Below are 12,922 nucleotides of genomic sequence, written 5' to 3'. Positions count from 1 at the left end.
CGGCAGTCGCAAAACATGTCCCTATCCAAGCTTAATTGCGACTATTAATTAACATTGGCTAATAATCCCGGCTTGGCTGCATGCACTTATCTGTTCGTTTTCTCATCTTCCGCTTCTCAAGTGTTATTAGTTGACTATGTCATTAAACATAGCATGATTAAACGCCGCCTTATCCGACCTACATATCAAACGAAGAAACTGGTGGTAACCTTCACTATGACCTCGAAGTTTAGCAATCTACCCCGCGCAGCCACGGGACCACTGGAATGCCCTCTCGAAGTACACCGTCCTCGCACACATGGAAAATATATGCTATAAAGTCTCTAATGCGGTGATCTAGAGCCATGCCCTACTCCACAACTCCTATTATAATAAAGGATCGGCTTTTACCAAGGAAGAACGTCATACATTCAAGCTTCACGGCCTTCTTCCGCCCAATGTGCAGACATTGGAGGAACAGGTGAAGCGAGCGTATGATCAGTATGCCAGTCGACCCAATGATCTAGCCAAAAACACCTTCATGGCGAGCATGAAAGCACAGGATGAGGTCTTGTATTATAGGGCATGTATTTCCTGGGAGTACTTGAAGGTGGACTAATCATTTCGCTTTTATCCAGCTCATCCAAGATCATCTGAAGGAAATGTTTAGCGTGATTTATACCCCAACAGAAGGAGACGCAATTCAGAACTACTCGAGGTTGTTCCGGAAGCCCGAGGGTTGTTTTTTGAACATTAATGATCAAGAAAGGATCGAGGAGGATTTAAGTAGGTTTGCGGGAAATGGGAAGAGTAAGGATATCGATTATATTGTTGTCACAGACGGGGAAGAGGTAAGACAGGCCCCCTCGATGAGTCTAATCATTGCACTACTAATAGATATATGGTATAAGATTCTTGGTATTGGCGACCAAGGCGTTGGATCGGTGCTGATATCAGTCGCTAAGCTGGTCTTAACCACCCTATGCGCAGGTATCCACCCTGCCAGGCAGCTTCCAGTAGTCTTGGATTGTGGGACAGATGTTCGTATCTCCTTTTTTTCATTTTGTTGATACGATGAAATTTGACATTTTGTTAGAATAAAGAACTGCTGAACGACGACCTATACTTAGGTCTACGCCATCCTCGAGTCAGAGGGGAGGAGTACGATAAATTCGTGGACAAGTTTGTTACCGGCGCAAGAAAGGTGTTTCCAAATGCCTATATCCATTTGTTAGTATTGAACCTCACAAGACACCACCTCAAAGACGTGAACGCTTAGATGAAATAGTGAAGATTTCGGTCTCCAAAATGCTAGGAGGTTACTTGAAAAATATCGGCCCCAAATAGCTTGCTTTAACGATGATGTACAAGGAACAGGTTGTGTTACTTTGGCAGCTCTTATGGCTGGTCTGCACGTCAGCAACATTCATATCGCTGATGCTCGGGTCGTAATTTTCGGGTCTGGAACTGCTGGCACTGGTATAGCCGATCAAATATGTGATGCTATTGCAACTGAAAGCAGGATATCAAAGCAAGAGGCTGCCAAGCACATATGGTAAGAAATAGAAGTCCTGCACAGTGACAGCATACTCAAAGGATATAGGTGTATTGACAAGCCAGGGCTTCTCCTAAAGTCCCATAAAGACAAATTGACGCCAGCGCAGATACCATTTGCGAGAGATGATGCAGATTGGACGGATCATGAGAAACTGGACCTTTATAACGTCATCAAACAAGTGAAACCGCATGTACTGATTGGAACGTCCACCAAACCGAACGCCTTTACCGAAGAAATCATCAGGGAAATGGCTAAACATGTGGAACGTCCAATTGTTTTTCCACTGAGTAATCCAACAAGACTACACGAAGCGCAGCCCAAGGATATCAATGACTGGACCGAAGGCCGCGCGTTGATTGCAACAGGTAGCCCGTTTCCTCCTGTGGAATATAACGGGGTCACGTACGAGATTGGTATGAAGAGCCTTCCCAATCGCAGCAAAAAATTATTACTGATGGAGATTCAGCTGAATGCAATAATTCCACCTGTTTTCCTGGCATCGGCCTAGGTGCTGTTCTGAGCAAAAGTCGTCTGCTGTCAGACAAAATGCTGGTGGCGGCGGTTAGGGCATTGTCTGCGCAGTCGCCGGCGCTCAGGGACCCCAACAAGCCTTTACTCCCGGACGTCGTCGATGTGCGTGAAATCAGTGTGCACATTGCCAAGGCAGTAATCCAAGCTGCCATTGAAGAAGGCTTGGCGCAGGAGAAGAACATCCCCGAGAATGACGCTGAGTTGGAGGAATGGATCAGGGCGCAAATGTGGGATGCGGTCTACCGGCCCTTGGCGAAACCAAAAGCATAATCTGATTGCGTATTAAATTATGAAATTTGTCAACATCACAAGAGAAGTGTGGCGATTTCCTACAAATTAGGAATACGAACAGGCAAAACTTGCCGTCCGATAGGGCTGATGTCATAGAAGTTGTGGCTGTGCTGGACCATGTAAGAAAATAGCGGTAACAAGCGAAGTATACAATTACAGCACAATTACATCGCCCTATGGATGATTCTGCCTCGCACCGCCCTCTGCCTTGCCACACAGTTAAGCTGCTGTAATATTACTTTACCTCGAGAAGCGATCCGTTCGATCTGTGTAACAGTACCCCAGTTTGGCAATTAGTATGAACATTAATATATTCAAACATTAAAAAAAAAAAAGATGTAAGCAACATAGCCTCAGGCTAATTAGTGGAAAAGGCGTGCCAATCGTCAGCGTCGCACCGTAACTCCCCGTTCTCCCACTCCAAAGAGCCCACATGTCGCCAAGTCCGACGCAGGAGCAATAGTTTGCCCTTTGCTCCTTCTGATTGACTGCGGCTTCTTATTTGGTTTGTACTATTTAGCCACGCTAATAGTAATAATAACACTATCGTCCGCCAGTGTGCTGTGCTTTCAAGCTTTTGCTTGGCCCATGACCCCGAAAATACTTTAAGAGCCGCCGACCCCCGTGCTGATTACACCATTCTGATGGCCACACACTAGATACTCGTCACTTTCTCGATATCTCATAGCGGATTATTACCTCCAAGTCTTTCTGTCGTTGTTTGGGTTTGCGGATTCAGACTGAAACAATTCGGAAACCTTTGTTCCCACCAGACATCAATCCGTTGGCCATAATACAGACAGACATCTTTCCTTGTACACCTAGTACTGACTACTGACGCGCTTCTCTCCCATTTTTTATCTTCTACTACCAACTCTGAAGATTCTTCAGAATGAAGCTGTCTGCCACAACCAGTCTCTTGCTCCTTCTTTCCCCTCTCACTTCAGCGCTTGCCATCCCTGAAACTGATCTTGCCGTTGCCGAACAAGATGTAGCGGCTGATGTTCCGGAGGTGGGTGACCTCGAGAAGCGACGAGGCGGCGGCGGCGGAGGTGGTAAGAGTGGTGGCGGTGGAGGAAGCAGTAGTGGGAGCAGTGGAAGCTCTGGCAGCAGTGGAAGCTCTGGCAGCAGTGGAAGCTCTGGCAGCAGTGGAAGCTCTGGCAGCAGTGGAAGCTCTGGCAGCAGTGGAAGTTCTGGCAGCAGTGGAAGTTCTGGCAGCAGTGGATCCAGCTCTGGCAGTCGTGGATCAGGAAGCACATCATCTTCAAGGCAAAGACCACTTTATTCAAACCTACTCCAGATATGGGACTGACAAGGATCACAGCAATTCGGGCGGCACATCCAGTTCAGGCTCAGGAACGTCCAGATCGTATGGAGGAGGCAGTTACTATCCTGGCGGCGCAAGCACACCATATCCCGCTGGCAGACAATCTTCATCCGGCATAGCCCCTGCACTACTAACCGGCGCGGCTCTGGGATTCGCAGTAGGTGCATGGCATTATTCAGTGTGGTCGTATCCATACCATGCGCCGTACTATTACCAACATCCTATTGGCAACAACAAAAGCGACAGCAACGGCAACTACACGATGAACGTTGTTTGTCTCTGCGAAGAATACCAGACCTGCGGATGCGATGATAACACCAATAGCACATACTTGAACGAAATCATTGGCGACCCTCCTCACAACTCCAGCGTCGTGACCATTATGAAGAACGGTACGAACGAGACCGCTTATATCAATGGTACTCTTGCGAATGGCACTACAGCCGCTGATCCATCTTCTGGGGCCGCATCTGGTCTGGGAGTGCAGTGGAACGGCTACTTGCCGGCTGTGATGGTTGTCACTGCCATGGTATGGGCCCTCTGAGCGATTGTTTTTCTCTTTTATTTGTTGTTTGAAAGGCATTGCTTGCTTCGGCTGAGTGTTCCTATGCTTAAAACAAAGTCGGCATTTTGGCTTGACTGGGCGGCTTTTTGCGAAATGTTTTATACCCTGTATACGATTAACCCGATGACTTACGGCAGTATTGCTTTGGATAAAACTAATGATATTCTTATTTATTTAATAATGGAACAAGCAAGAAATGATAGCGTATGCTAGATGTCAAGTTAACTTTCTCGAGATACTAAGAGCTATCTCAGTTACGTGGCACTAGAACACGTAATGCCAGCCACAATAACGCTGGACACGCAGTACGCGCTAACAAAGTAGGCTGTTTGACTATAAGTAGTTTATATAGTTGTCTTGAGTTGCTGTCATTAGAGAGGAATATTAGACTTGGTACTATATAAATATAGAAGCGATTTCAAAAGTTGCGAAACTCAGTAAATTACTATCCTGATTGGAGGGCTGGAATATTTAACAATTGCCAAGAGACCGATTTTATATGGCCCTTACTCCCTTTTCTTGGAATAATTATGTCTGTCCTCTGAGACTTAAGAGTCGAGGCAGATCAATTTCGAGTGCAACGTCGTGTTAGTCGCGTTGATCATGTCGATCGTGATAAGTATTCACTGGGAAAGGATGTAGGACTCTACGGAGGCCGCTGTGGCCATGCGAGCTTGAAGACTAATCATATCATAGAAACAGAGACAGAGTGGAGTGTGATCCTAGTTTGACCCCGTTCTTGACGATTTGCCAAATAGTAATTAATCCTGACGTGGAACCGCAAGGTCTGCTCGATTTTTAGATGCACCAAGATTCAGATAACCAGCATCGAACGCTCCTTGGATCGTTATGTTTGGTATCGCGAACAATAATCATTGATTGCGTGTATTTTCTGTGTTACGCAGAAGTGATTGTTGTTTAGTCGCAGTTAGCCTCTCCACTGGCAAATGAACGTATCCACTTGGGCTTCGTAGATGTCAACGAGTACGTCTGCCATGCTCAATAATTTTGGTATTATTGGCTGTTAATAGGGATTTTTGGGGCAATAATAGCAGTTGTTATATATAACCAACATAGCACTAGGGATAAAGCACTGAATAGGTTCCTGCCGAGCCTGGGTGTTCTGCGAGGTCGTATCAGGGTATGGTGATGGTAGTTACGGGTAGTGGATGATGGCCCAGCAACGATTGGAATGCTGAACCGCGGTATGCATAACAAATAAATGTGAACAATGGCAGACGAAGTAAGCGTAAACTGCAATAGAGAGTAACAAGAACAAGTCGTGATTTGTTCCCCCATGGTCTCATCGACGCAGTAGTAAGAGGAGTAAGAGTCTAAGAGAAGTAATTAGCAGTAATTAGCAACACGGGATGGAGATAGGCCCGCGCGATGGCGATTGGCGGGTGACGCAGGCAGTTACGTCGTGCCTGAGCTTAGTCTTAGCCTTAGGCTCCCGCGCCTCGCCCTGACCCCTAATAACAATAATAATAATAAAACACCACCCCAATATTCTTAGCCCGTTTTCTTCTCTCCCTTTCCTTTCACCACCACATCCACCACATTCACCACCACCTTCGCTTTCTTCTAGGCAGATCAGAGTGATCACTCGCTCAGCACTCTTATATCTGTCGTCCTCTCATTCTCCGGACTCAGTTCCCCAATACTCTAACCCACTCGTCTTCGCGACATCTTTGCAAGGCTATCAAAATCACCCGATTCCGCAGTCAAAATGCTCGTCACAAAGACCTTCCTGCTGCTCTCGACCGCCCTCTCGGCCTACGCCGCCTCTACCACGACCGTCACCATCGTCAATGCCCACAGCAGCACATCGACATCGACATCGACATCGACGCCGACTCCCACTCCCACTCCTTCCTCCCACTCTCATTCTCACTCTCACTCTCACACCCCCACCCCAGCTCGTCTGTCGTTATTCCCTCTAGCCATCCTGTCAGCTCCAGCTCTGCTGTTGTGTCAGCTACCAGCGCTTCCGGAACTGTCCCTGCCTCTGTGCCAACCACCGAACCTGCTGGCACCGAAACCACCACCGCCGCCTCTACTACACACACCGGTGCTGCTCCCGTCAACCACCAAATTAATGGTGCCATGATGGCCGGCGTCATGGCCGTTGCTGGTTTGGTCATGCTATAAATCACTCATGGAGAAAAACCGGGGAGTAAACATTGAATGGTTTCTTTTTGCGCAATAATAGACAAAAAGGCTGGGCCTTGACCATTCATCATTTATCCTACGAACCACGACCGTAACTGATGAACGAAGCAACAAGATACTACCTGATTTGCTGTATATCAACCGTTCGATGGTCATCGTCAATTCTGGAAATGGCAAGCTTTTTGAGGATATATACTGGAACTGATACCTTGGGACCTTTTTCATTGAATTTCATTTCGTTCTAGCATGCTACCTTGTCGGTTTCATGTTACTTTTTTATTATATACCCTTCTTGTACCAACTCGGATCTACTACCGATTCTGGCTTATTCGTTTTATCGACTTTTGTGGGTATTCTTCTGTTGGATATATAGCCTTGTCCGATTAATTCAGCCGGCGGATACGGAGAAGTTATGTATATCGTGTGGCTCGGATTCGTTTGAATATACTACGCCGATAGGATCGGCTTCATGGAATCGATGATTACATCAGAGCGACTACATTATACTATTCTTAACCCTAACAGTTGGCATGACAATTATGATCAACTGGAATCGGTCTGCATCGTATTCTTTATACTGTGGGAAATGCACGAATATTTTTCGATAATGATATGATTATAGAAAGAAATATAATACAGCTGGCAAACCGGAGAATGTAATTAATTCTCTCTGCTAGATCAAGCTACTCAAAAGCAATTGTAGAACGAGAAGGGAGAGATATAAAACCACAATAACCAATCAAGCGGCGATTGTGTCGTTCTTATGGGTCGCTTCGTACCTATTAAACGTGTTAGAATTGACCTCTGTTCATGCGTAGTAAGAAAAAAAAATATGCAGGAAGAAAAAACGCACCGTTTCCCTCTAAACCCCCATATCCCCCAATTCCCCGCCGACACATCCAACGGGTCGAGATCATTCAAATCCCATCTCAGACTCCGGAACCGATTCTCACCTGGTTTCAAGAGAATATCGAATTCACCAGCGCATTTCTCATGCACCCAGTTAATATCGCGCTCCATATCAGATTGCGTGTATCCCGTGCAAATAATCGGGACCTTTGTTTCGAGAAGCTTAGGCAGCGTTTCCTCCCATTCATGCGAGCTGGCAGGGTGGCCGAGGCCAGGGTGGAAAAGCATGAAGCAGTCGAAATAAGGGTCGTACGGATAAAAGTACTGCGCGTTGTGCATCGTGTGGAAGTAGTCGACATACGTGGTGATTTTCATCTGTGGACCCAATCTGTCTTCGGTGATACCGCCGAATGGGTTTTCGGGCGTACGTTCGGGTAGAGGGAATTCCTCGTCACGGTTCGCCATGCTCTCAGGGCCGATGAAGATCAGGTTGATCAGCGCGTTGGGGAACATGTGTGATAGCTGGAGCCAGACTTGTCGTGGAAGCGAGGATTCTGCTCGAGCACCGAGAATGAATATGCGGACAGGGGGTGCTTTGAGACGGAGGCCCTTGATGTCTTTGCCTTCACCTTGTTTAGGCGGATGGAGCGTGTAGCGAAGGGCTGTTATTTTGCATTAGAATTTGTCAAAATAGACGTATGTATCAGACTCACCGCTCAAACTCTTCAAACCCTCAACTGTCAACCTTCCATCCGGGCGAGCAGTGTATGGACTCAATTCATGTATAACGCTCGCAATCGTCGTTGGATACGTCAGCATGCGAGTGACTTGACGCATACTTCGTTCATTATTAATCGCATCGAATTCACGGGTATACAAAAAAGTATCCCAGTTCGTCATATTGACAATAAAATTGTCATCCTGGGGACCTGGGTAGGCGAATTCGGGGAAAAACCGTCCTGAGACAAGATCGTGATCATCCTCGTTGATCTGCCGGATTGTGTCGCATATTTCCAAGTGTGCCTCGTAGTCGTCCATCCAATGCTCCTCTGAGCAGTATATCGGTACGCCACAGTCGGGGCATTCAAAATGTGAATGGGCTGGGGGAATCGAGGACGAGTTGGTGCTGCTATCTGCCGAGGCGTCTGAATGGGAGGAGGCAGCGGGTGATATGCGGGTCTGCTGGTGGCTCGGATGAGGACAGAAAGCATTGTGCTTGATGAATTCAGCGCGTTTCCGTATGATTGGAGAAGGCGACTTGGAGAAAGATTGGAAGAGGTTATTGGGCTTCCGCAACGGCCGTGTTTCTTCGGAAGGTTCAGGAGCGGCAATGGCGGTCTGGACGCTTCTAGTAAGGGGTTTGAGAATTCTATTTTTCGAGCATTGAAGCGTCCCTAGCCGAGTTGTAGCTGTAGCGGAATTGGAATTATGAAGTCGAAGTAGAGGATTCTGCGGAGCTGTTGATGTTGATGTCGAAAAATTACTTCGTCGACTGGCTAGGCCTAGCCGTCTGAAGCGAGCGAGAGAAATTCGACTGTGAGTCTTCGGTAGCATGACCTGCATACATCGACTGCAGTTGTATTCACCGGCCATTTTGATGGTCAATTGAAAGCTGTTCAACTGAGCGGATTCTGTCAGCAACTGATGCCGCAGATTGCTAAAGTTGATTGTCGGGGCATTTGGCACTAACGGGTTTGGGGATAGGCCCTTAACAATTCGCATACAAATACGTGTAGATAGACGAGTACTTTCAACTTCTTTGTAATTCAGGGCTCAATTTGGTGGCACTAACACTGAAGAATTAGCTAGAAAATGGATATCAGTATATGGCGAGTACGTAAAGGCAGAGATGCCTGATGTGCAGGATGTGCAGGATGAGCGTCATAAAACCGATTTCATACAGTCGATGAAGAATTTGACGCTGGAATTCTATTCCATTTGGAATAGCAAGTACATAGATTATGTGGTCAAAGGCGAAGCGTACAAACTACCGGATCTAAAGTACATAATAACATCTTTTGAGATCTTCGATCGACATATCAAGCCCCAAAGATTTGGAGCATCGATATCATATGGGTTCTTCAAAGCGATGGCAGCACTCCGAACAGTCAGAAAGATATGAGATACAAAACAAAAAAAGATTACGATCATAAACATGAGCATAAACGCCAAAAATGCGCATGTGGTTCTTCCCACGAATTCAGCTTCTAGAAATGCCCATGTGCCAATCCAGAAGTGAGGCCAAAGAGTTGGAAAGAAGACCCTGGGGCGAAGAAGCGCCTTCGTGTATATCTATCCAAACATCCGAACGCAAAACCTTTCTTTAACATTGTTCGGCATACAAAGTCAAATTACGCCGGTAATCGATTTTCTTGCACGGTAGTAACGAGCAATATCTCCATGAACGTCATGTCAGACGATGGAATGAGAAAAAGCTTCATATATGACGCCGGCACTGATTGCCATATTTGCAACTACAATTCGATGTTTGTGAAGCTTCGGAAAACGCCTAGAATTGTCAAAGTTGGCGATACAACGAAGGAAGCAGTATTGGAGAAGTTATTCTATAACTATCATTCAAAGCCGCTTTGTGATACCGCTCAGAAAGGCATTATATTGAAAAACCTGACACCGATGACTTACCACGTGATAGCTACGCTATAAACATAGCAAAGGACTTAGTGAAAACAATATGTATCGATAGAATAATGATAACTATTGTATGCAGGTAATAATCTATAAAGAATAATAAACTTTCATACAAAAAAATACTACCGAGCGACGCGATCATTCTATACTGGCATATACAGACACCCCAATAAACACTCTCTGGAGAGTAAGCAGAGTAGCAGCTTAGAAAATGTCATCACAGGCACTCCAATCGCCTGCATTTCTGGATTTCCAATAATCGCCTGTGGATTGCCAGTATTCCTCACCAGTAATTGGACATTTAGCCCTTTTGAACCACTTTGGAGAGAATTCTTCGCCTGTTCTTTCTCGCTCTCTTCGTTTGGCTCGCTGCTTCTCTTCAACACGGTGTTTCTCCGTCGCCGCGAAATCGTACTCTCCGTCCTCCATGGCTCGCTGATCAGGACGGAGTCGAGTATCAGTGGGTGGAAGGTGTGCACGGAGGCTGTCGGGGATCGCGTTCAAGGTTATCACGAATGGAGTCAGGTTAAATGGGATTCCAGGAGGCCGGATATTGGCCTGCCACAAGAGAGTGGTTTTGGCGGACTCGTCGTTTTCAGAAAAGCTTCCTTCGGGGGCAGAAGCTGGCCGAGCAAAGATTTTGTCATTCCATCGGCCGCCAATACTCCATTTGGTGACTCCCTCGGCGTCGACTACTTTGCCCGCGACTTGGTATGCAGATGATGCTTTCCACCCACGAGCTTTGAAGTTCAGGTAGCAGACTTCACCGGTCGTCCAGTTCTTCACTTCCATAGGTCCGTAGTTATCTACGGTGGGATTTCCTGTAATAATACCGATGACCGACGATGTAACCTTCTTCCATGTGTAGAGTTCCTCGCCGCCGGTAATAGGACGCAGCTTCAAAAACCAAGTTCCCAACAAATTAATATCAAAAGATTTCCCATAGAACTTGGATTTCAAAGCCGATTCACCCTGTAAAAAGTCAGTATCAACACAAGCAATGACAGAATAGTAAGGCTTTCTCATACATAGTATTCCCATTTTGGCGATTCAGCCCAAGCAGCACCGATCGGTGGATGATGGCTGACTTGTTCGACGTAGAAGCGATAGTTTTTATCTGGTCGCACGTATTCAAAAGTCTCACCTAAGAGAGGATTGAAAGGCTTTGCCACACGCCCAATGGTAGACGCATACTCGCTGATGGCATAGGCAGCTACATATAGCAGCCGTTCTAAGGAACCAGGACGGTCAGACGCAATATCTAGGAGATCCGCGTATTCCATATCCTCTGCAACACGCTGAAGAAGCGAGGTGGGCTCGTTGAATGAGACTGGTAGTGTCATCTTTGTCATGTCTTTACCAATCATTGACTTGAGAATACCCTAAAGAAAACATGTTAGTAAATTCATATTCATCAAAACAAAATGCATTCATGGGATGATTTACCCAGAGAGATATCTTGGGCCTGTCGTCGTTGTCCATCTTCAGCCTCTCTCTGACAGGTTCTTCATAGCCCTTGAAGGATGGGGTGATGGCAGTAAGCTTCGCAGAGCGCAAATCAGCTGCACCATTATCTATCGGTTGCTTCTCTGTCAAAATTTCACTGACAGCCAATTTCTGAACATCCACTTCTTCAGATTCGATGGCATCAAAGAATTCAACCTCATCATCAGAATCAGATTCTGCCAATTCCGCAAAATCGGGCAGGCTTTGTCTTTTCGCAGACAAACTTTCACGCCTTGTATGCGTGGTTTCAGTAGTAGCAGCAATTTCCGGTCCGTCTTCCACAATATGCTCTCCAACATCTGTCTTCTCATCGAATTGCGCAGGAGATCCTCGTGAATTGTCCAGTCCGGACGAGTTTTCCAGAACCTCTTTAAGGGCCTTCTTTGTCCGCCTGCGCTTTTCTTCAGATTCCCCAACCTTGTTTTGGAGCTCTTCATGTTCTTGAACGATTCGAGCCATGCTATCTTCCCACATCTTACGCGTGTCGGTCTCTCTATCGAGACGGAACTGCCAATAGGCATCCCGGTCCCTTGATATCTTCATTAGATTGGCCAAAAGACCATTCAGGCTGTTCACGGCAGAGTCATAAGCAGTCAATGCCCGATCAACCGCTGGGTCAGACACAGGAAGTTCGGGGTTGTTTTTCTTTTCATTTTGAAGGGATGACGAAACATTAGAAAGAAGATCAAGCTGTAGTTTTGCGGATTGGGCGGTGATGTAAAAGGCGTCCTTGTTGGCTGGTTGGATATCACGGCTAGACGCGTAGTCATTGAAGTCATCATATTCAACATCGTCGTCGATCCCGGTCGGCTGACCGACGTTTCGATTGGTATCAGTCTGTGTGACACTCTGGGCGTAAGAGTCATATGCAGATGTTTCGTCATCTCCGAGACCTGGTTCAGGCACAGTACGCGATGTGTGTGTGCTCACCCTTGAAAAGCTTGTGGTAGACTTTGGGGTTGGAACAAGTCCTTTAGTGTTAAGCCTAGGTGTGGGAGAAGAATTAGCTTCGCCGTGAGATTCCGAAGCACGGCTTTCGACTTGGTGTAGTTTCGCCTGGAGAGCCTCTGCGTCCTTAGTTTTTCTTCTCTCCTCTTCCTTTGCCTCGTCTTTTGCCCACTGAATGGCATTGTTGAGTGCCCAAAACCATCGTTTAGCCTCAACCACATGATTTGCTTTCAAATGGTATTTGACAGAGGATTTGCCCTGTATTTCGAATCGGGTCTTGTCTTGTGCGTCCATGTGTAGCTTTGCGATTCGCATGCTAATGGCACCTCGACAAGCAGAGCCGGCATCATCTAACGACATAATATTAGCCCGAAGGTATCATACTCAACAGATTAAACTCACCCTGATGTTTGTAATAGCTCAAGACACCATCTTCAAGGACAAACCAACGCAGCTTGAACCCTGACGTATAATTCGTCCATTTTTTCAGATAACCTTTCATCTCCCTAGCATCCTTTCCAGCTATTGTGACCTCCAAACTCGCAGC

General features: G+C 46.5%; 3 protein-coding genes across 3 annotated transcripts; 2 read left to right on the top strand and 1 right to left on the bottom strand.

Annotated features, from left to right (window-relative positions):
- Positions 1-92: 92 nt before the first annotated feature.
- BGW36DRAFT_387630 (putative malate dehydrogenase) lies at positions 93-2,663 on the top strand. The gene is made up of 8 exons (XM_046217142.1): positions 93-279; positions 341-562; positions 618-830; positions 891-1,019; positions 1,076-1,209; positions 1,268-1,534; positions 1,583-1,950; positions 2,004-2,663. The coding sequence occupies exons 1-8, from the start codon at positions 154-156 to the stop codon at positions 2,336-2,338; spliced, it is 1,794 nt and encodes a 597-aa protein (XP_046068432.1). The 5' UTR covers positions 93-153; the 3' UTR covers positions 2,339-2,663.
- Positions 2,664-3,360: 697 nt separating this feature from the next.
- Positions 3,361-6,402, top strand: BGW36DRAFT_431644 (uncharacterized protein; the record flags this gene model as incomplete). Its single annotated transcript, XM_046221012.1, has 2 exons — positions 3,361-4,215; positions 5,905-6,402. 2 exons carry the CDS (start codon positions 3,361-3,363, stop codon positions 6,400-6,402), a joined length of 1,353 nt encoding a protein of 450 aa, XP_046068431.1.
- Positions 6,403-7,162: 760 nt separating this feature from the next.
- On the bottom strand, positions 7,163-8,865 carry BGW36DRAFT_431643 (putative mRNA processing protein; the record flags this gene model as incomplete). Its single annotated transcript, XM_046221011.1, has 3 exons — positions 7,163-7,202; positions 7,277-7,934; positions 7,986-8,865. The coding sequence occupies 3 exons, from the start codon at positions 8,863-8,865 to the stop codon at positions 7,163-7,165; spliced, it is 1,578 nt and encodes a 525-aa protein (XP_046068430.1).
- Positions 8,866-12,922: the final 4,057 nt, after the last annotated feature.

Source organism: Talaromyces proteolyticus (assembly GCF_021365285.1).
Source record: "Talaromyces proteolyticus strain PMI_201 chromosome Unknown BGW36scaffold_11, whole genome shotgun sequence".
Taxonomy (NCBI): Eukaryota; Fungi; Ascomycota; class Eurotiomycetes; order Eurotiales; family Trichocomaceae; genus Talaromyces; species Talaromyces proteolyticus.
The sequence above is the reverse complement of the archived record's forward strand: the minus strand, read 5'-3'. Positions and strand labels throughout refer to the sequence as shown.

Bases quoted from the DNA above. Each gene is read 5' to 3' on its own strand.
- BGW36DRAFT_387630 (XM_046217142.1), top strand. From the start codon at position 154: ATGATTAAACGCCGCCTTATCCGACCTACATATCAAACGAAGAAACTG. The intron at 563-617 runs GCATGTATTTCC...GCTTTTATCCAG, and splicing joins ATGAGGTCTTGTATTATAGG to CTCATCCAAGATCATCTGAA. The intron at 1,951-2,003 runs GTATGAAGAGCC...ATGGAGATTCAG, and splicing joins CGGGGTCACGTACGAGATTG to CTGAATGCAATAATTCCACC.